Raw genomic sequence first — 22,379 nt, forward strand, 5'->3', positions numbered from 1 at the left:
AATGGTTTGAACGATAGACACAAAGGGCGAAGCCACTTCGAAAGGCAGCCGTAGAGCGCCCGTCGCCTCGAGGATAGGAGTTTAGTCTAAATTAAAGAAAATCAAGTAACCGAAAGAATATGTCGGTCGGTATGCTTTAGAGATACCCATACATGAACCTACACTTTATGTTCAGAGTTTTATGTCAGATTGCTTTTATTATTATTATTATTATTATTATTATTATTATTATATTATTATTATTATTATTATTATTATTATTATTATTATTATTATTAATTGAACGACCTGTTGAAGCCGTTCCGTGGGGTGCTACCCGACGGCATGCTTCATGCTTCCGCAATAACCCCAAAGATCAAAGTGGTGTATAATTTTGTTGGACATCTTCTACCAATACGCTCGTGGACTTTGCATCAAAGCATTGAATTTTTTTTCCAATGTCATTTAGTCTTCTTTTACTGTTTCTGTTATTTCTGAAACTTCTCGCTGCAGTAAAATTTCCTCTTCAGATTTTTTTTTTTTTTTTTTCACCACACTAGAACGTCTTCCGAGAGGACCGCGACTTCAGTGGATTAAAAAAAATAATAATAAATAAAGGGGGTGGCGTACAAATTGCTGTTGACAGTTAACTGAGATGTGTAGGCGCAACGACCTATAGAAAGTGTACAAGAGTCGATTTGGCTTGAAGTCAGCCTAGCGCGCTGTGAAAAAGTGTTAATCGGATCTTTCTATGTGTACCGCCGAATATGTCACCTGTCTTGTTTGGTGAGCTCACCTCTTCCATTAAAAGTGTCTTATGTTCCCATAGCAATCACAGAGTAATCCTCCTTGGTGATTTTAATACACCTGGGGTTGACTGGAATACGCTTACATATTATCATTACAATCATTACATCGAGAACAAATGCAGCATTCTGTTGGACTTTCTGTCCTTTTGGTCACTTCAGCAACGTAACTTGAGCGCCAATTCACGTGGCAACGTCCTTTGCCGCTCGAATGCTCAAGTTATAGATGTATCTCGTCCTGACATTTCCCTTGTGCGTCCCGATAGGTTTCACCCGTCACTAAACATATCTACACCCGTGTCAGTCCTGAGGCACACGACGGTTCCTACATCTATAGTGCTGTGTTGTTTGATGAAAAGCTTATCAGCGAATGCCTTAAGCGCTTGAAGCTTTCCCTATCCTGCGGCCTTGATGGCATCCCCTGCGCAATTATGAAAGCTTACCGCAGTGTACTTGCACAAATATATACATGTATATTTAATACCTCTCTGAATACTTCCACTTTCCCTAACATGTGGAAAACTGCTCGTGTTTCTCCTATATTTATGTCTGGCTGTAAAACCGATGTCTAAATTATGGCCCGATTTCTCTTCTCTGTGCCACGTCTAAGATATTTAGCTTGCTCTTCACAACATCTTGTGTTTTACTGTGAAGAACTCATCGATTCCGAATCGGCATGGATTTCAGCCGAATCAGCCGGCCGCTCCACTATCACAAATCTCGCAAGTTTCACGACACAGATCTTTGCGCCGGTACTTCGAAGGTGGCAAGTAGACAACATTTATTGTGACCTCAGCAAAGCTTTTGATGTAGTCAGCCGCTCACTGCTTTGGTCATGCTTAAGCACTTTGGTGTCGACTCGTAAATTCTAAATCTCTTGCGCAGTTTTCTTGATAGATCATGTTACGTTAACGTCAATGGACAAGAGTCTTTTTACATGGTAACTAGCGGCGTCCATCAAGAATCAGTATTAGGAACTCTCCTTTTTTTATTTTTTTATTGTTGACATTCTTTCCGCTATTCGGAATTCTTCATTCCTTCTATATCCCAATGACATCAAGATTTTTAAGGAAATTCATACTATTGATGACTGTCGCCACTTGCACTCTTACATGTTTTCTTTTTCTGAATAGTGCGAAGATAATAACCTCACATTTAATGCTGCTAAGACAAAAGTCATGACCTTCACATGAAAAACAGCAAGCATTTCTTTTTTCTTATTCTGTAGATTCTGTACCAATGTGTAAGGTCTGTGAGATCAATGATCTCGGTTTACTTTTTGATACATGTGCGTTACACATTCCAGCTCACACTAAATGCGTTGCAATGCGGGGCATGCGCTCTTTTGGATCCGTTTGCAGATTATCGAGGGAATTCAAGTCTCCTACGCCACTCCGAAAGTTGTACACAACAATCTGTCTTCCTGAACTCGAATACACGTCGGTCGTCTGGAATGGCATTTCTAGATCCAACAGTGAGATTATAGATTGGGTCCAGAAAACGTTTCTAAGCATATATCATCCCCGCTTTGCTAATACGGACACTGGGCCTTGTTCTAGCAGTGTTGGATTATTGTCACTGCATTTACTTCACTGCCGACGTAATCACGCTGCACCTTCTGTTTCTTTTCAAGCTCCTTCACAGTATGCTCACCGCCCCGAACTACGCAGTTCTATCACGCTTCGCATTCCCCGCAAGATCTCCAGGGAACATAGACATTTCCATGTTCCTGCTTGTCATCACCAACACTCAACCGTCCACAAAATACAGTCTTTATAACGCTCACTTTCGTGATCTGGATATTTTTCATAACTCGCTGCCATTGTTCTTCTCCGAGCTTTGTGTTGTGTCATAGTTTAATATATTGTTCAATTACCCTTCTCCTCCCCCCCCCCTTTTTTTTTTTGTATTCGCCTTGCGCTTTTTTGTATGTACATACACTCTTCTTTTCGAGATTGCTCTTTTTATTCACTGTTTTTAATACTTATATTCCCCTGCCGTTCTTTCTTTCTTTTTTTTTTTCTTCGAATGTATGCGTCCGCCAGCACTTCAACCTCATGGTTGTTCCTGGGCACACTAAATAACTGATTGATTGATTGATTGACTGATTATTGGAACAGAGTTGCGCTTACTGCAGCACCAGCATAGAACAGCTACAACTGGCTACTTTTTCAGCGAGCATGCATACATATACAGGAATTATACAGGGTGTTCCGCTAACGTTAGCCAAACTGTTGGAAAAAAAAAAAAAAAACGTACAATATATGCTATTGTGAAACCTACGGTGTTCGTCCCTCAGTCCTCTTCCACCGCTGGGATAATTTTTTGCGTGTGTTAATTATCACACTAATCAATAAACATTGCAATACACAACTTTTTATTGTTAAAATGTTCAAAGCGTGGCTCATACGACTCCCGTAATCCGGTTACGCCCCCCCCCCCCCCCCTCTCCCGTAGCTGTACTTTGCACTTTGCATAATATGCATAATATTAGCACTTGCAAGCACTTTGCATGATATGCAATTTATTTGCTTTAGCCAGAGGAATCCAACACCAAATAAAATGCCTAATAATTATAATAATGACACCAAGGATGATGACGATGTTTATGCAGCGTTTTACTCAAAGTAATTTACGAGTGAGTGCATCAACACAAGACAGTGATGGAGTGTATTTGTCAATCAGGAAAATTCGACTTTAAGCCACCTCCTGAATTGTAATGACAATGTGAACAGAGCGCTGAAGGTACACGTTGGACTGGTGGTGCTGGACGCGTGGGGAGGGGGGTGAGGGGAAGTTACACCCCCCCCCCCCCCCCCCCCGTCGGTGCGCCACTGGCTCGAGAGGAATCAATGGAAACTGTAAATATAGTCAGCGCAACCTCACATACAGCCAATTTTGTGCCGCATGTCATGTTCAGATTCGCCAGCGCAGTCTTGAGAACGTGGTTCGCGCGTTCTAGAGTAGTGCGCGTTGACCTCTGTACAACATATAGTATAGAGACAGCGAGAGAATGTATTTCTGAGACGGCAGAAAAAGTCAGTCCGCGGTAGACTCCTCTAGAATTGCAGCCTGGCATGCCACTGCTCTGCTCCCAAGGAAAGGAGAGAATAGAGAAAGTTATGAGGTATTGGCGATGTGGATGGAGGGCGTGAAGAAATGCAGTCGCTAATGCGTTTGTACGCAAAGGCGCGCCTGTGTGCGTGCGTACGTGCGTGCGTACGTGCGTGCGTTAGGTTCTGACGCGTTCATGTTACATTACGTACCTTTTTCTTTCTTTCTTTCTTTCTTTTTTTTAACACGAAAGTGTTTTATTCCGGGGTCCACCAAGACTTCACTGACGTATTTCCGTCACGGAAATACGTCATAGAACATAATACAAAGAAAGAAACCAGAAGAAAAAGTTCCACAAACATGCAAAATTTAGGAATCGAACCCACGACCTCTCGGTCCGCGACGATAGATCGCCGAGCGTTTAACCCATTGCGCCACAAACGCATTTGCAGAGAGCTACACAGACGCGCCTTATATATCTAACACTCCTCCGTGTACCCGCGCTCTTGCTCGGGGCGGTGCCGCCGCCTACGAGCAGAAAAGAGAAGTACTGCATTATGACACTAAAGCCCGGGATACATGGAGCGAACTTTCTCGACGAACTTCACGCGTCAAGTAACGACGCGGCGACACGACGCAGGATGTTTGCTGTGTTGCAATACATGCGGCGAACGCCGCCGCGCGTTGGCCGCCGTGTTGGCGGCGGTCCCGGCCGCCCGCTTCGAACTGAATTTGGCGTTGTCCTTGTAGAATTCACTTAGTTGGAAGCAAATGACTGCGTAAACGGCTTTCGCTTAGTCTCAGGCCGCTTCGACGACAGAGTATTATGGATAACCTTGAGTAGTTTTCGAGATCGCTTCTCGTTTCGAACGCGTCTAAGCCTAGCGAAAGAAATATCCGATGCCAGCGCCATCTATCGGGGAAGTCGGGAGATAGGCATGACGACAGCATGTGGCCTCTGAGATCAAAAGATTTCTGTTGAAGGTTGTTGTAGAGAGCTTGCACTGCTTGTCTGTTTCCTCGCAGATCAGCGGATATGGGATGTACAAATACAACGCGATTCCTGAGAGATCATACTAGGAACTACTCAATCGGTGCAGAGACATGCAGACACGGCAACACCAACGCGATTGCAGACGACGCGAAAAGGCGCGCGCGCGCGAAACACCAGCATGCATTGCGACCGGAACTAGTGCCTCCTGATTGGCTGTCGTCCACCGCTGCGCGCTAGACGCTTCCGGCGGCGGCGTTCACCCGACGAAAATGTTTGGACAGGCAGATCGGCTGCGGACGGCAAATTTCTTGACGCCGGCCGTCGGACGTTCGCCGCCCGACGAAGTTCTTCGCTCGGACGCCGGTTATTCGCTTCATGTATTCCGGCCTTAACGCGCACCGACAGTGAACGCTTCGGTGGTCTCAGCACTACGACGCCTCGATGCCAGCATTCGAAGGGACGCTGGCATCAAGAAGCACTACCAACGCCACCTAGGTGGCGTTCACCGTACTCAGCACAGCGGAGCGTGGCCTCCGCAATTAGCTCTGAAAATGTTTCTGAAGTTGATCGCGGAGGCTGCAATTACGACGCGCTGTACGCGCTGATTTGACTCGGTGACGATTCAGTTACGTGCTTTGTCTTGCGCGTTGTATTAGTGTGTCAGTTACGTGCTTCGTCTTTCGCGTTGTGCTAGCGTGTGCAGCGTAGTGCAGCTTCCATATGCACGACGGTTGCTCATGGTCATCGACGTTGGTAGTCGTGATGGAGGAGACGTGCCACCAGGCGTCAGCGTGGGTGCATCAACGCCTAAGGGCGCTTTAGCCACAAAACACCAATAGACATTATATATCAATGTGCAATAAACATTACACTACTTCTGTGAAGACACGTTTCACTTTCGTGTTCTATACCGATTCCTATATAAGAGGGATCAACCACATTTTTTTTTTTTTGGGGGGGGGGGGGGGGGTTCTGCAAGTGTCCACCTACTGGACATTATTGGTTGGTAACAACTTTATTGAGGTCCTGCAGAGCTTTTGCCGACGGGGCCTTAGGTCTCCCACGTGGGGACGTCGAGGTGTTTCCTCGCCGCCACCTAGAGGGCCTGCTGGACGGCCCAGAGTTGATCGCCGAGGCTGGGGCTGCGCAAGGCAGCGGCCCACCGCTGAGGAAGGGTTCCGGAGTTAGCACCGTGCGGGTTTTCGTTACAGTCCCACAGCATGTGAGTCAAAGTGGCTATCCCAGTGTGGCAGACCTTGCATATATTTGTAGGGTATGTACCGGGGTAGAGTCTGTGGTATTGTGCCGGGTAAGCGCACGTTAGCGTCTGCAGTTGTCTGAAGGCCACCGCCTGCGCCCTGTCCAGCTTGTCGCTGGGCGGATGGAAGGTTCAGCGGGCCAGGCAGTGGGCTTTGGTAATTTCGTTGTAGCTCGACAAGCAGTCTTTAGTGCTTTCCCATGGACGGCGGTCGCCGGCGCGGTTCGCGAGCTCGCGCACCTTGGCGTGTGTCGTCTCGTTTCGGTTGCGATGCGTGTCCGATACTTCTCCCATGTGCGCTGGAATTTATTCTGCTGCTGAAATTCTGATTGACTGGGCTGGGGTACACGTCATAAGGAGAGAGGGGCCCCCAGCCAATCAGCACTTTAGCAGCAGACGAAATGGATAAGTCCACTAGGTAGGCAGAGAATACCCCCTCCCCACCACCGTACCATTGGCTGGTTGGTTGAGAAAAAATAAAAATAAATAAAATACCCAGAATTACGTTCAGTCCGATTAGATAAACAAATTTAGGGTTCCATAAAATGATCAACGCAGCGTAATTACTTAGGTATCTGTTTACGCAGGAAAAAAAAAGAAAAAAAAAAAAAAACGAGCATCGGTGTGCGAAACGTTTGCAGACGACAAAATGTGCCGTGCTCTGCTCCACGTATAAGACGCACGCTGGGATATTTTTATGATAATCAGTGGGATTCAACGCATTCTTAGACATACTTTCATGTGATAATTCATTCAAGAACATCGCTATCTATAAATACATCAACCCTAAAAGGTGAGTTAGCAATACGAAACTGCGTCCCCGTTGAATTATCTTTAATATATGGAACGCGCCAAGTTTAGAGAGGTCAGCTACGTCGTCTGTTTGCGTGCACAGGTTTCCGAAGAAAAAGAGCTGTACACTTGGGACCCTTTGCTAACAGGAAAGCGCAACCCACTCTCTATTAACTCTCCTATATACTTATGTAAGTTTAATTATGTTTCGAAACGACAAACTGCCTGATCAATCCCTGCTGGGCTGGAGTTTGTTGGACCACGACGACACCTTCGCCGACAACTACGTTTTCGACGAGTATTCCAGCCCATCATTGGAGCGGTTATCCGGGGACGTGGAATCGAGAGTCGTTCGTCCATCTCCGTTCGTAAACATACGTTTCTCGGAGAAGACGAAACGAGGCCCACGAGGTTTCGCCGCTTCGGCGCTGTCGTCGGTAGCAAGGCCGAAACACTCGACCAATGAATCGGCGTCGCCGGAAGAAAAACCCTGGACCGACGTTCGCGACTCTTTCGTTCCAGATTCCGTACCAGCTAACGCGCGACAGACGACAGGCGGCCAGAACGGGGACCTCGAAGTTAACGCCTGGATATCTCCTTACGTGCGTGACGGCTCTCAAATCCCCGCTAGTACGGCTGCCCGCAGAAGGCGGAGGGCGCTCGATCCGAATCGCAATCAGTGCGTAATTGAAGAAAGCAGTAGCGAAGATTCCGCCGAAGGCGGCTGTCAGAACAAGAATGCGACCGACGGAGCGACGATAGTCGACGAAACGAGCGAGAGCGAATCGAGCAGCTCGATTCACACGCCTTTGCTGCGATCGCCTCGTACCGCAACAGCGCTGCCGACAGGTTTTCGGAGCGTCGGTCAGTCTTCTGTCCTCGAAGTCGTCCGCGAAGCGAGGTTCAACGATGTCGTCGTCGAAGGCTCCGGCGGGAATAAGAAGCGAGGCGCCATCAAAAACGGACTCGAATCTCTTCTTCTGTTCGCCAGGCAGAAGGAGCGCTCCAAGTTGGCGCGCCGTCGGAAATTCTGCGAGGAAGACGTCGAATTCTCCAGAACGACGACACTTTCAGCCAGAGTACTTTCGGTCGAGAACGTCTACGGCATCGCCTACTGCGCCTGCGAAGAGTACGCAGCGCCTAACGCTGGTACTCCGCTGTGTCTGCAAGTGCCGTGGGAATGGGCCGTGCGCGAAGAGCTCAATCCCGGCGTCGTCGTACGCGTTCATCCTCCGTGGTCAGAGTACGCGCTTAGAGCGTGTCAAGGGAAGGTGATCTCCGGTGCGCGGAATCTCGAAGTTGTGGAGAAACCTTCCCGGGACACTGCCGGCTAAGGAGACGACATGCACACGCTGGTTCGTTCGTGAATTTAAGTGTCATCCTCTTATTGTTCGAACTCGAAACGTTCAAAAATGACGTTGAAGCGGGTCTCTCGATTGTCTGAAGCAAGAGCTCGGGAATTGACGCGCCGGGGATTCAGGAAGCAAGACTTCTTTGAAACTCCTTTCCGAGAGGGTCTTGAGAGCTCGACATCCATAGTCGTTTTGTAACAGAAGGGGACATGTTAAACGGTCCAACCTTTTGCTATACGTTGCATTTGCAGGCTTCAAGTGCAAATTTCAAGGAGCGCATATATATACCGTCAGAAGTGTGTTGGGTATAATAAAAGAAATGAACAAAGTACACAGAAATTGAAGTGTTCTGAAGTTATGAATAGTGCAAATTTCAAGGAGCGCATATATATACCGTCAGAAGTGTGTTGGGTATAATAAAAGAAATGAACAAAGTACACAGAAATTGAAGTGTTCTGAAGTTATGAATAGCCATTTTGCCAAACACTGTATAACCGGAAGAGCGTATACACTGCAGAAGTGGTGCGTGTTCACAATATTGCGCCACACCACCATATATCCATTCGTGTGAAAGGCACTGCCAGATGCACATGCTCTTTCTTTTTGTCTTTTTTTTTCCTGTAGCAACTATACAATTTGTTATTTGTTTTATCCACAGGGCTCCTTATTTCCGTAGTCTCAATCGTATAATATCGAAGTGGCTCACTGCCGATATGGCGTTCGCTGATCTGCTGAACACGATGTCGTGGTTTCGATTCCTCCAGCCACATCACGGTGAAAGTTCATGCAATAGACGAATTCGTGTGCAGTTCGATCTCGGAGTCCCCTTATCAATTACTAGTTCGCACAACTTAATCGCGACGTCTGAAAAAAAAAAAAAAAAAAAAAAGAAGAAGAAGAAGAGCTCGGCTATGAGCGTTATAACGTTTTCTTTGTAGAAAATTTACGCGCGTGCGGTAAGATGGTTCCTATGTTTCTTTTTTAAGAGTGTGCAAATAGTGATTTTTGAGACCGAATGGAATACGAATTGAATGGCGCCAGAAGCGAATCGAATATTTTTCGAATAATGAATATATCAGCGGTGGTCATACCACTAGAAGACACGGACAAGAACGAGAGAACAAGACGAGCGCTCGTCTTGTTCTCTCGTTCTTGTCCGCGTCTTCTAGCGCTATGACCACCTCTGATGTATCTAACCAACTAGCCCAAAAGGCCATACTTGTAAATGAATATATAGCCATAATATGAAACGATGTTCACATTCCAGTATTTTTAAAGTTAGCAAGTTTCTGCTATTGTAATATTACGTTATGAAGCGTTGACTATTAAAAGCACAAGTGAAGCATTAGGAGCAAATGAGCAGCTGCTCTACAGTGTGCTCTCGCACTCTTTATCTGTGCACTCGCTGTAGGGATTCCGTGGCTATGCCGCTCCGATGGCTGGTGCCGAGGGTCCGACTCCCGGCCGCAGCCGGGGGCTGCATTTGGATGTGGTCTGAACTATTTTTTTTCTAATGTCTGCTCGAAAGTTTCTGCGTTCAGACCACACCCAAATGCAGCCCCCGGCTGCGGTCGGGAGTCGGACCCTCGGCACCAGCCATCGGAGCGGCATAGCCACGGAATCCCTACAGCGAGTGCACAGATAAATACCTTGATTAATTAATTCCTTGATGTTGTCGATTGCGTTTGATTAAAGAAATTCTACATTGCAATCACAACTGAACAATTCGCGGTGTATACGCAATTGCGCTGCGCAGTTCATTGAACCATTCGCAGATACGCCACGTACGAACACGTTTCGAAACAAAGAGAATCAAGATAGATATACTTACGCAACGCGATTGAATCCAGACGTGCGCTTTGCAATCGACTGAAAGGGATGGTTCCAAATCAACTCGGCAACAAGCATATAGTAACAGTAAAATTAATAATTTATAGATTGGGTAATTATAATTAATAAAAGATTTACTTGTTTCCTTAATGTTGTGACGTAATTGTGTGAATTCCGCCGTTATATGAACTATGCGTGAGCACGTTCCGACTTTACGTTTTATTTTATTGTTCTGCATCGTTTGGTCGAGCCGGCTTCTCTTTACTATGAATGAACGAACCAATTCGAAATGAACTAAAATTAACGAATTCAACTCCCTTTTGTTGCTTGAAGCAATCCGTAATGTACGTTTTGCTTTTTGATCTTGAATTGTGACTCAGCCACCAAGCGGCGAAGAGCGCTACATTGAGTCGTCCCGTTGCTGTCAATGTCGTCGTCGGTCAGTGGCCTACAGAACTCAACACTGTCGTCGGCGCTGGCAAAATCATCAAAAGAGACGAAAGCAGCATAGCACACCATCTGCTGAATTTCCTGTTTTCATGGTTTTAGTAACTGCTGGCACACATGCAGAAGCGCTGGTGGAGGTCGAATTATCCACAATGTCGAATTGAAAACGGTGGCAAAATGAACAAATTCGAATATTTTTTTATAGCTCGAAGATTAAGGTGGTAATTTATTTCTGTTTCGAATTGCTCTTGCAACGCGATTAAACCAGCATGCAGCGAAGGTCGCTGACATGTAAGAACGCTGCCTCAACGTTGGAATAAAAAAAAAAAAAAATGTGCTAGTACCCGTCGACGACGATTGTTAATGTAAGCCATCGGTGGACGAACGAACGAGAGAGATAAAGAGAGAGAGCGAACGTCTTTCCTAGCACACTGTAAAAATTGACAGTCACTTTAGCATACGCAAAGAGTGTGAAGGCAAAAGCCTGCGCGCTCGAGAGACATTCATTAAATTACCCACGACGAAAGGTCGTGGGTTCGAATGCTTTAAATGAAGCTACCCTAATTAACTGCGCTTTAATTAACTCCGCCCATATTAACACCAAAGGAGGTCGAGGGTGTGGCTCCTACCTAAGGTCGTGAGTTCGAGTGCTTTAATTAACTCTATATTAATTAACTGCGCCCTCATTAACTTCGCCTTAACACCAAAGTTCGTGGGTTCGAGTGCCTGCAATAACTCTATCTTAATTAATTAATTTTGCCTTTTCTTTTTTTTTTTTTTTGCATGATGAGCGGCATCGAAGCCAGCTGTGGAAGACGACCAGCGCGCGAGGGGAGCTCACGTGACTTTCTGTACCGCACGGCGCGTTTTCAAGGCCACCGTCTGATGAAGCCTTTAAGGCTATGGCCTTAATAAAACTGTAGCAGCTAGTTGCACACACGCTCTTCCGAAGGCTGCGGGTGCGGCAACAATTAACGTGCGGCGGCCGCACTCGTACGTTGCAGCGACGATAATTGCGTATGTCGCATCATCAACGACTGAAGGACTGAAGTTCCGCGAACACACCGGGAGGGTCTGTACACGGAACGGCGGGAAGGGCACCCGAATTAATTAGCGGCCGTCGAAAACCTTCCGCGAACTGAGCATACTGGGCCGAGCCCGCCATGTTGCCCGCCATGGAGTTCGCCGAGCAGGGTCACGTGTCATAAAAGGGTCATAAAAGGCGAAGAGGTTGCCTTCACGGAGAGCTGGCTTGCGAAGGCCGCCTTCTTGACATAATAAGCTCCCTCCTACTTTATTTCCTTCCCAGCACTTTCAGTGACGTTAATGAATTGCGGCCCCACACCGTGCGTTTTGAAAGTTTCACCAGTCCTTATTTCAAAAACTAAGGCAGAAAAAAAAAAGAAAAAAAAAAGTATACTCCTCTCAAATAGGGAGCACTTCCTGTTTCTTTTTTTTTTTTTTCTGTGAAGGATTTTGCCGCGCCAGCACCGCACTATCATCTAATACTTACCGCTAACCAGTCCTACATGGTCAAAATAAACTAATCTGACTTGCAGTCAGGCCATATTTTCCTGCCACGGGGCCATAGTTTTGATACATTAGTGGCTGCTACACAAGTTTCAACCACTTCTAGAACGCAAATGCCTCTAAAGATGTAGGGGTGAGTGAATAGTGATATTGAGACCAAATCGTTAGCAAGTTTCTGTCATTACATAGTTCGTTATGGAGCGTTGTTCATTAAAATCGCAAATAGAGCCTTAGGAACAAATTTTTTCGCATGCACAGAACTCTTTAGAGTGTGCGAATGATCACTGTATAGCCTGTAAAGTACAAATGGGGTGAAAATTTACCGTACTTTTGGTCCAATTTTATGTTTCATTGGGCACAGGTGACGTATTGAAATATTCGAAAAGTATTCGAAAAGTATTTTTAAGAATAGCGACTATTCGATTCAAAGACTGAATCAAATAGGAGACTATTCGATTCTTTATTTGAATATTTGCATACCCTTAAAAATACGCATTTGGGACAAGATCCCTTTTGCATGCTTTCTGTTCTACATGTAAACGGAGACCGTACGGTGCTGTCAGCTAAATTTCATTTATTGAATGATATCGGGCAATCAATTCCCACTAAAATACCACTGAAAGGATGTTTTAAAGGAGTTCACCAGAATGCAGGAAAGCCTCGATGACAGCACTGCAATGGTTTAAGCCGCATATATACTGCATCGTCCTAATACTTCACGCTTGTCTCAAGTGGACAACTTTTCTTGTCGCAAAACATCCTCCACATTAAGAATTTATGCAGAAACAATTAGCCTAATCGTCCTTGTGCTTCGAGTTCGCTAATTCAGCCTCACTCGACAATCTGTTAGTATTCCTGGTTATAACCGATGGTCGAGCAACTGCCCCAGATGGGTGTTGTTCCCGAGTTTGATCCCCAGACTAGGACGACGAATATTTTTCAAACTGCAATGCTTTCTTTCTGAAAAACCCGTTATGCATTCCCTTATGACTTTGTGCTTTCAGGTGGCCGCAATTTTTCATTTCACTGCGCAATTTTTCTTTTTCTTGAAGCTTGGCCCGATGTACTTGTGACACCTTTGATATGCCCACGACAGCTAATTCAAGCAACAATCCTTGCTTTGAACCCTCGATCAGGCCAAATTGTTCCATGCCCTAGAAGGCTTGCATTTCAATAAATACGCCCATTTGGTTTCATACATAGTCATCAGCTACGCACAGCATAATCACTGGCTGCAGGTAAGTAGTGTGCTTCTTGCGATGTTGAAACTTGTCTCCACCGTGAAAGCTTTCCAAAAATAAACCAGTGCCAGTTGGTGAATAATTATGTGTCATATTTACAAATATCAATTTATTACCATTTCTGTACATACATGGCATATATTCTATGCAGAAAACCAGGAAAATAAAACATGACAAAGTTCGTCATGGAACACACAGTACACAATGCTCACATTTACATGGATTAAATGATAAGATAAAGAAGTGATTGTAATTACACCTCAGTGACAGTGCCAACTTGTCATGTCTTAAATTGATACGTAGAAGTAGAGCACAATGCATCTCCAACTGGCAGGAGGGAACACAATCCATAAAAATCGGAGCTCGGCGGCGAGTTACAGGCCGCTCCATGCTAACATCATCAACGAGGACAGCATGTAAACCTAGACTGTACACAGCCACACCAATGTTCACTTTCACAACGTGGCGAGTTTTACAGTGCAGCTGTACGAGCACCATATACAACATGGACCTATCGCCGTATCATCTTTTTTCAAGCTGTTAGAGACAGCATATCGATTTGAATGTAGCCAGTGAGGGAGAAATGCCACTAAACGAAGTACAGACACTAACTCACAAATTGCGTTCCCTCCTTCAAAAAATTAAATTCATTCCACTCACAAGCACTGAATAAAAGAGAAGTGCCACCGATTTCCGAGAACACATGATCCGTACCACAGTTCCTGTAAACTCTGTACCCTTCGCATTCACCCAACCGCTGTGCTACAGTCAGTATTTGGCTACTCGAAATAAACATGAGGCCTCTCAGTTTGAGAACACATAGACGAGAAATAGACAAAATCTTCACAATTATGTAATGTGTCAGCTTTTTCTATCGCATCTCGAAGTACTTGGCACAGAAAATATACTTGCCTGCGCGACAACGGAGATTCTCAGTATATGGACAAGTGCAGAAATGAGATGACTAACGCGAGGCATAAAAGCAAAATTGTTTTTGACTGGTGTGGCACCCTTTAGTTGCCTAAAATTAGGAACCATGCGAGATGGCATTTCTTGATTAATAACCCTTCTCCTCGTGCATGTTGGCAGCACGCAGTAGATTTGTTGCAAATCTTCAAAAACCACTGAGCCTGAAGCAGATTTTGGATGAAAGCAATCTTGCCCCTGTTGCATTTCTTTCTGTGGCATCCAAGATGCCAAGCACATGCCAGTGTACAAGCATTTATCCCACATGGCAAGTCCCAACGGCAACATGATACAGCTCGGGTGTGAAACAGACTATGTCATGCAACCAGGGCACATAGTGATTGCTGAAAAGATTTACATGTCAACACCCAAGTAATCAAGCCTATGGCACTCTAAGGGAAGTTTTCAACAGTTGTCGCCAGAAGGATTTTTTTTTTTTTTCATTTGACACACTGCAAGATATATACCAATGCAAACTTCATATATGCAGAGCAACTTGCACAGATCATGCCTTAATTGTTGCCCAGTGCTGCCTAAGAGTGCTGCTTTTCATAGTATAAGCACAGAACAGCACATATGTTTATGTGCGCGACATGGCATATATATAGTGTAAGCAGTCTATGTTGTTAAAAAAAGAAACACATGAACAAACACAAGGTTATACTTTAATTTGTTACAGCTTGTAACAGACTGCAGTAAGCAATGACATACTGCAGTGTAGTTTTTTTGTTCTTGGACTGCCTGTACATATTATTCATTATAACGTATGTATACAAAAATTAGCATACATTTCAGAAATATGTATTTGTTACAGATCAGGTGGGTTAATGTGCTTGAACAGCTGCCATGTCACAATTCAATGTGTTTGTTCAGAACTAATGTTGCAGCAATCTCAAGTCCTTCTGTGCAACATGACACTTAATCCCTAAAGGAAAAGCTTATACATGCTGTGAGAGAACAAAATTTGATTCTCAAGCCATTTCTGACTAGATATAATGAAAGAAGCTTGTACTCTGTAAACTTTTCTGAGAAGTAATCGCATGGCTCGGCACTGTTTTAGTTTGAAATGCCCAATAGACCGATCTCTCATGACGCCCACAGCACACCCCCATGCTACTTTTCACTGCCTCACGATTATGCTACGGTATGAAGGAACTTTGAGCCGAGTGTTGAGGCAAGCCACATTGTGGATCTCTCCCATGGTTTTCATTGCCGTTAATGGCAAGCATACTCATACAATGGCGTGTTTCAGGAGGTTCTTATTGCTGCAACATGTGAATTCAGAAAAATGAGATGACAATGGGGAACTTGTCACTCACATAGGCATGCACATTAAAACAGGGGAGGGGGGGGGGGAACTTGAGGATGCATGGTTCACTCTAGCTAGCTGAAAATGGTTACAAATTTACCCAGTGTGTGATACTTCGTGAAAAACACATACTGGAAGGGAACAGTACCCTTAAAGAGAGCTGTGTGATAAGCAAGGAGCTAAAGTCCCTCACTCCTGAGCAGCCATTAATAGAGAGTAGCCATGTTTTGAGAGGTTTGGTAACTTCATAGTGAGCTTCTACGATGCAAAGCTGAGCTGGCAAAGGTTCCATGGTGAGGAGTGTTGTCTGCCATGGTATGGTCAGCGCCTCCTCTAACTAGATGCTGGGGACATCACTTCCCTTTTCCCATTGGTGGTGCCCTGCTTGCCGCACGCTGCGAGCCAGAACCACGGGGTAGCGCTTGCACCCGAACCACTGGAGTCACGCGACTCCCGTAGGCGCAGCTTGTTGCCGGCAAGCTGGGTCAGTAGCTTCCATGCTCGTGGACAGCACAAGAGGCCGCGGTGTAATGAGGCCCGAGTTGATTGAAAACACTGGGCTTGCCAAATGGCTTCAGCAGCCGCTTCACGAGTCTTTCCTGAAGTACACAGTGTGGAAGTACTGACTGCACACTACAGAGCACAAGAGGGTAACTTGATGGCACGTAACCCTTATTCAAAAATGCCTTAGCCACTGCTCATGCAGACTGCTGTCAGAAGGTAATTCATGGAAAGACATGCCCAGATCTCGCTTTCTCCTGACTAGACGATAATTGTGGCATGCAGCAATGGCGCATTACTGAGCGATTAAAATGACATTTGGCTCAATAAAACATATCTGTGCATGAAAGCATAAAAACAAGGCGAAAGACTTTCAGAAAAACGGACATGGCAGTAAGCACCAAGCTGCCCAGCAAAAAGACGAACTTATTGTGTCTGGCAGAGAATAAGCACACCTTCTGCAAGCTAGGCCAGATTATTTGGCACTTTTCACCGTACTGTGCCCTTTATTTTTTATAGTATTGTTTTTGTACAGCGAAATGTACGGTGGTAAGTTGAGTGAACTATGAAAAACCGTGAGTTTTGTGTGGTTACGCATAGATCACAACATGCGGCTGTCGTCTGCTCGAGTTTTACCTGCGGCGGCGCGGTGGCCGGTGTGTTGCAAGCATCCACCACAAGGGGCTCTAGTGGTGGTACCAAATGGAAAGGAGGAAAGGGGAAAGGTAGCAAGTTTTTGGCTGAAGTCCCAGGCATCTAGTTAGAGGAGGTGCTGGTATGGTAGATGGCCCTGCACCCAAAAGCAGGGACCTGCCGTAATGGCGACATGGTAAAACTAGCACCAAGGCCGGTCTTTTCGCTGTATTATTGAGGGCTAAACTGTAACAAGGTATCGCACAATCTTAGCAACTAATCTCTTTAGTAGCAAGTGCACACAACAGGAAGTTGCAGATCACGCATAATTGACAACAACATCATTTGACTTCAGATGCATCTGAGTGTCAATGTAAACAATAAATTGTACATATCACAGTGAACCAAAAAGGGGAATCAAACAGAAATAGCACTATCTCAGTCTCTAGTACATAAGCAATGGCTGACAATGTGTCAGAAGTATTGCCACTGGCAAGTTGGCCCCATTCTGCTACATAACAAAAAAAGCAATCAAGAAAGTTAAAAAACTAAATATCTTCGTTGCAAGAACCAAAGCTAACTTCATAGCGTGAATTGACAATAAAGTGCCTGTGTCATCAGGCAACAGAAGTATTGCAAAAGCAGCATAAGTTTGCCCAGTCCTAGTAATGAAAGAGTAGAAACTATGACTTCCTATTCTTTTGAGTTTGGAAATGTTTAATGGGAATCCAATGTCAAGTTCAAGGGCAGAATGGCATGTTTGCGACACAAAGTTAGCATCAATAGCTGCTGGAACAAAATATTAAGTACAGGTATTTTCCTTGCAAGCATATACTCATTGTTTCTACTGCAGTAATTAAACCGATAAATCGCATAACTGGTTTCCAACACGCAAATCGAAGCCGTGTGCATCCAAACACGACAATTAAACTTATCTGGCGTGACAAACACCAAGGTGCCACTTGTTTTGACATTGTGCCACCTGCTAGCACAAAGAACAAAAATGATGCCGAAATATGGGATTGACTGCGTGTGTGAAGCCATCATAATCACAATTACTTATACAGCATTGTACAAAGAAATAATGAACACGACATCAATGGCTGTGCAAGTCAGCAGTGTTAAAAGGCCATCCCAAGAGAACTCCCCAGCAATAAAGGAACACACATTTAAGATTCAGTTAAAAGCCCTCCAACGCGATTTTGTCACAGCAAATTGAAGATAAAAGTCAAACATAGTGAAGTATAAGCAAAATAAAGCAAGCAAGTGAGGCTACACATGTCCTATGTTATCCCTCATGAGCCACAGGGAGAGATTACATAAGTCACACATGGCGTCAGCAGCGCCTTACAACTGGGCTTTCATACTGGATCTAGTTTTACAATGCAACACAGATAAGCAGTAGTCCCTTTAAGCTGGGCATACCTATTCGAAGGCAGCTTACAATGCAACAGAGAAGGGAAAAAGAAATGCACACACCTTGGCCAACAAATCGAAGCCCTTAAACAGCCTGAAGCACTCATTCTAGCCTATGGTGCTGCACGTCTCAACATAATAACATGGCATCAGGTTTTGAACGAGTTCTATAGCTGTTCCAAAGAACTTCCAGGGAATATACTTTTCCTGAGACAAGGTGCATGTTACAGATGCTGGAAAGAGAAGTTAACTGCATTCTTTCAACATGCCATAAATTTGCTTGAATGCTGGACCACTTTTGTCAGCTTAAGTTAGCATGCTCATCACCTAAGATTCACAGCTTTCGTATCTGATTGCATGGCGATCATTAACAGCAAGCTAGAGACTGAAGCAACAATGCCGACAAAATATCACGCACCTCACACTGCAGCAAGGCTCGCATGTCCTCTACCCACAAATATGTGAAAACCGCACTTTGGCATATTCAAATGCACTACTGCGCTTTCAGTGCTGTTTCAGTCATTCGAATCTTGATCCTTAGACTGGACTTGTAGCAGTAGGTGTAGAGCGCACACCATCAAGACCACAAGCTGCCGCAAAGCTTTTAGCTGAGAACAGCTTGAATACATCCTGTTGCAGAAAAGTGGTGAAATTGCCAAACGGACATAGCTCCGTGTCAACACCAGCACGGATGCTCTTGCAGAAGTGCGTGTGACGAGTCATATCCTTGCCATTGTAAAGGATCCTTATGAAACGCTCTTTCCTGGCATTGCTGTACGCCTCCAAGACAATCCGCGAAGCGTAGGGGGGAATGGTGCCATCGTCGAACCCCAGTGTCGACGCCACAGGGATCAAGTTAATGTCATGACCAGAAAAGAAGAGGAACTTGGTCTTGGACGTGCCATCCATAAAGTCACGCAATCCCCTGTGAATTCGGGCCAGCAGGTAGTGTGCCTTGAGAATGCTGCTCCGGCGAAAAGACAAGTCCTGAGACAGCTGTCGGCCCTCCCAGTCCACGTAGGAGATGACGTTGCCAACGTGCTCCATGGTGGCGCAGTGATGGTCGGCACAGGGCAGCGGCTTGCGCTGGCACACGAAGCCCATCAATCCATCCATGATCGGCCTCGGCGCGACAAACTCCGAGTTGTTCCCCTGTGGGCTCAGCACCTTGCCAAGCGTGTTCAGCAGCTGCACGACGGCCAGGTGGTTCTTGAGCATGACCTTCGTCTTGCGTGTGAAGAGCCTCTCGTACGTCTTGAGCTGCGGACAGGCGCAATGCGGGCCCATGCAGAAGTTGATGTCTCGTGAGGGCACCAGGTGGAGCCTGTCGAATGAGAACTTTGGCAGGAAGCCGTAGAGGAATGCCAGGGCACTCTGGTACGTGCGGGAGAAGACGGTGCTGTACAGTTTGACGGAGCGTGCATCCCAGTCATCTGGCAACAACCTCCACGGTCCGGTGTGGTAGGCATCATGGAGGCTGGCCCCCATGTTTACGTGCTGTACTACACCATCCCATGTGAGCTGGCCTTCTGCGCAATTGCTCTGGTTTGGGTGGGTTGCGATGGTGGCAAAGATGTTCTTCAGTGGGAGTAAGGGGTGCCTCGTTATGAGAGAGACGAAGGAATGCAAGGGGCTGCTCCTGGAGCTGGAAGGTGAGCTCGTGCTTGGAGGCTGGCGACAGCCAAGAAGGTGCTGGTTGCGTACTCGCCGCAAGGGCATGCGTTCTCCGTGCCGCACCATTATGGCTACAGCTTCCAGAGTGAAATTGTTGCTTGGAACTTTACCTGCAAAATAAATAATAACCTTTACAAACAAATAACCACACAAAATTCTCAGGACCGGGATGGATGAAAGTATGCCAGCTTTAGCCAAGAACTATAATGGAAAGGATTCACTGTCACAAGGAAGGTTCACCAGTTCCTTTAGCTGTAGCATATGCTATATTAGCTATATGCCAGCTACATCACACGGCTAGCATGTAGCATACTGACAATGCCGCTGTTATGAGTTAGTTGACATAAAATTTCTACAACTTTTTCTTTTTTTCATGTTAATCTAGCACTTTTCTGGGCTAGGCTGACGTCACCAATAAAATCGTTCTCGATAAATGCAGTTGCTAAATGTCTGCCGTGGTTCACTACGGCTTATGCGCGCTCTCCTGCAATAAGTATTTTGAATCGTTTGCTTGTGACTCACCTTCTTGCCAAAGTGACACACTATTGTACGGGTTGCAATACTTCATCGCTTTCGCCTTGGTAAGGCTGTGGGACAGCTGCATGTTGTGTTGTCCAGCATTATACAGCACGGCAGTGGTGTCCGGATACTTGGCCTTGGCGTCATCAGTACGTCCAATCAAGCATACTGGAAACATTGCAATGGTAAATGAACATCACTCAACGAAAGCAAGATCCATCACAGCGTGCGTTGTGCGGGTTCTCATGTAGGCTCAAACAATGCGAGATAGTGCGTCTTGCGTTGGGTGAAACTCACTGGTTATCGCCATGCCGACGATCCAGATAACGATGAACGATGCGAAGAGAAGCCGTTGCCTCACCAGAAACTTCGTCACCCATAAAACTAGCGACACCATTTCTCTTAGCTAGCGTCAAATCAGCCTGTCACGAACAACTGCCGTACGTTGACACATGCCTCCGCTACGTGACGGTAAGAAGGGCGTAAACAAACATTGTAAAACGTAAGGAAGGGAGAAGAGGCGGGTGTCAAACACCGGGAAGAAACTGCAACCACAGAAAAAACAGCACCACGGGCGCCGCAGGTGCATTCAAATTTTTGTGTAGATGACAAAGTTAATGTGAGTACGTCACATTGGCGTCAGTTGACGCCAGCTGCGCCAGGTCCTGTTCAGTTCGCTGCATAGGAGGAAAAAAAAAGACATTATGACGTCTATTAGATACGCATAGAGGCGCTACGCTCACTACTAGCGTTCGCGACGCCGATGGGACTGACTTGAAGACAAGTTGCAATGACGCCCGTCTAGTAACGTTGGCCTATCCAGCGTATCTTGTTTCACCAAAACTGCAAAGCTATATATCCCAGAACTACACTAAAACATGTAAGCATACAATTTTAGTGGAATATATTTAGTGAGATGGTGCATTACCTTCGATTTTTTTCTTTTCTTTGTAGCAGCCAGAACGCTTACAGAGGTCGTATGTGCTAGGGCTGCCATCTACTGCTTATTTTGGTTGGAACGCCTATGTCCTTTCCGTGATGGTGGTATGTGCGTCGTCCGACTACAAGCACTACGACTACTCTCAGCTGCTGGTCTACTCCGCGCGGCTTTCCGTGCGCATCGGTCGTAGTGGCACCACGGTAAATCCAGCCCTACCAACCTAGTATACAGAACGAGCGCTACCGACGAACCCCACTAAAGGTTGATTACTGCACGGGCTTCCCGCTTCGTTAGGCTAAAGCTTGCGGCGCGCACAACTGCAACCACTGTAACCTCGTTTATCATCTAGCATTGTCGCCGCTGAAAGATGTAGCAGACGAGCCTTTGCGTCCCTCGAAACGTATCGAGCTTCCGTGGGACCCTAGCAAGTGACATGTAATAATATTAGCTGATCAGATATCTGCAGAATTATAGTGGAAACACGCTGCCAACATGGTCACTGTCTGCGTTGACGTCGATTTGGACATGAAGCCGATGTCCCTCGACTTAGTGTTTCCAGAGGGCATCGAAAGAGGTGGCAGAATAAACTTTAATTTTGCAAGGGGTCGGTTTGATTCAGAAAATCGCGGTGAGACTTTCTTTGACGCAGCCTATGCGCGCGAGAAAGTTCGCGTGTTTTCGGAAGGCAGGCCGAGCTCTTTCTGTTACATCGACGAGCGATGCGATGCAAATGTGGTCTTCGATGACGAAGAGGTAGTGGAGATTCAAACTCAAGGTTGCGAAATCGAAGTGGAGTCAGAGCTTCCCTCTCCTGCCGCATCGCCTCTGCCTGACCCATGTTCACCCGAAAGTGCGAGTTCGCCTGAACCAGCGACAGTTGTTGGCAACCACGCGACTGCTGACACGGTGGACGCAGGAGAGCGCACAAGTAGCACTGTCGACGAAATTGACCTGACAGGTGGCTCAAACGATGCTTCTGAGAAGACAGCAGATGCCACTACTGAAGATCACTCCTACATTGTCGGCCAAACAAGTACCACCACCAGTGCTGTTGACATTGATGATACCACCCCCACCGAACCTAAACAACATCCCCCACCCGCACCACTATCCACCTCCCCCACCTCGATCCTTGTCA

At 46.0% G+C, this 22,379-nt stretch overlaps 3 protein-coding genes across 3 annotated transcripts in view; all 3 read right to left on the reverse strand.

The window, feature by feature from the left end:
- The window catches only part of LOC119445106 (T-box transcription factor TBX6), a 42,708-nt gene that overhangs the window by 16,734 nt on the left and 3,595 nt on the right, over window positions 1–22,379 (reverse strand). The gene's annotated exons all lie outside the window — the stretch shown is intronic.
- LOC119446361 (2-phosphoxylose phosphatase 1) lies at window positions 14,709–20,885 on the reverse strand. Its single transcript, XM_037710774.2, has 3 exons — window positions 20,599–20,885; window positions 20,305–20,469; window positions 14,709–19,892 (listed from the first exon to the last, which is right to left on the reverse strand). Exons 1-3 carry the CDS (start codon window positions 20,696–20,698, stop codon window positions 18,646–18,648), a joined length of 1,512 nt encoding a protein of 503 aa, XP_037566702.1. The 5' UTR covers window positions 20,699–20,885; the 3' UTR covers window positions 14,709–18,645.
- LOC119446363 (2-phosphoxylose phosphatase 1-like) overlaps window positions 14,709–22,379 on the reverse strand; it is a 45,943-nt gene continuing 38,272 nt past the window's right edge. The window contains 1 exon segment of the mRNA XM_037710775.2: window positions 14,709–16,695. The gene's annotated coding sequence lies outside the window, so the exon portion shown is untranslated.

The sequence above is a fragment of the Dermacentor silvarum genome, chromosome 3 (assembly GCF_013339745.2).
Source record: "Dermacentor silvarum isolate Dsil-2018 chromosome 3, BIME_Dsil_1.4, whole genome shotgun sequence".
Classification (NCBI taxonomy): Eukaryota; Metazoa; Arthropoda; class Arachnida; order Ixodida; family Ixodidae; genus Dermacentor; species Dermacentor silvarum.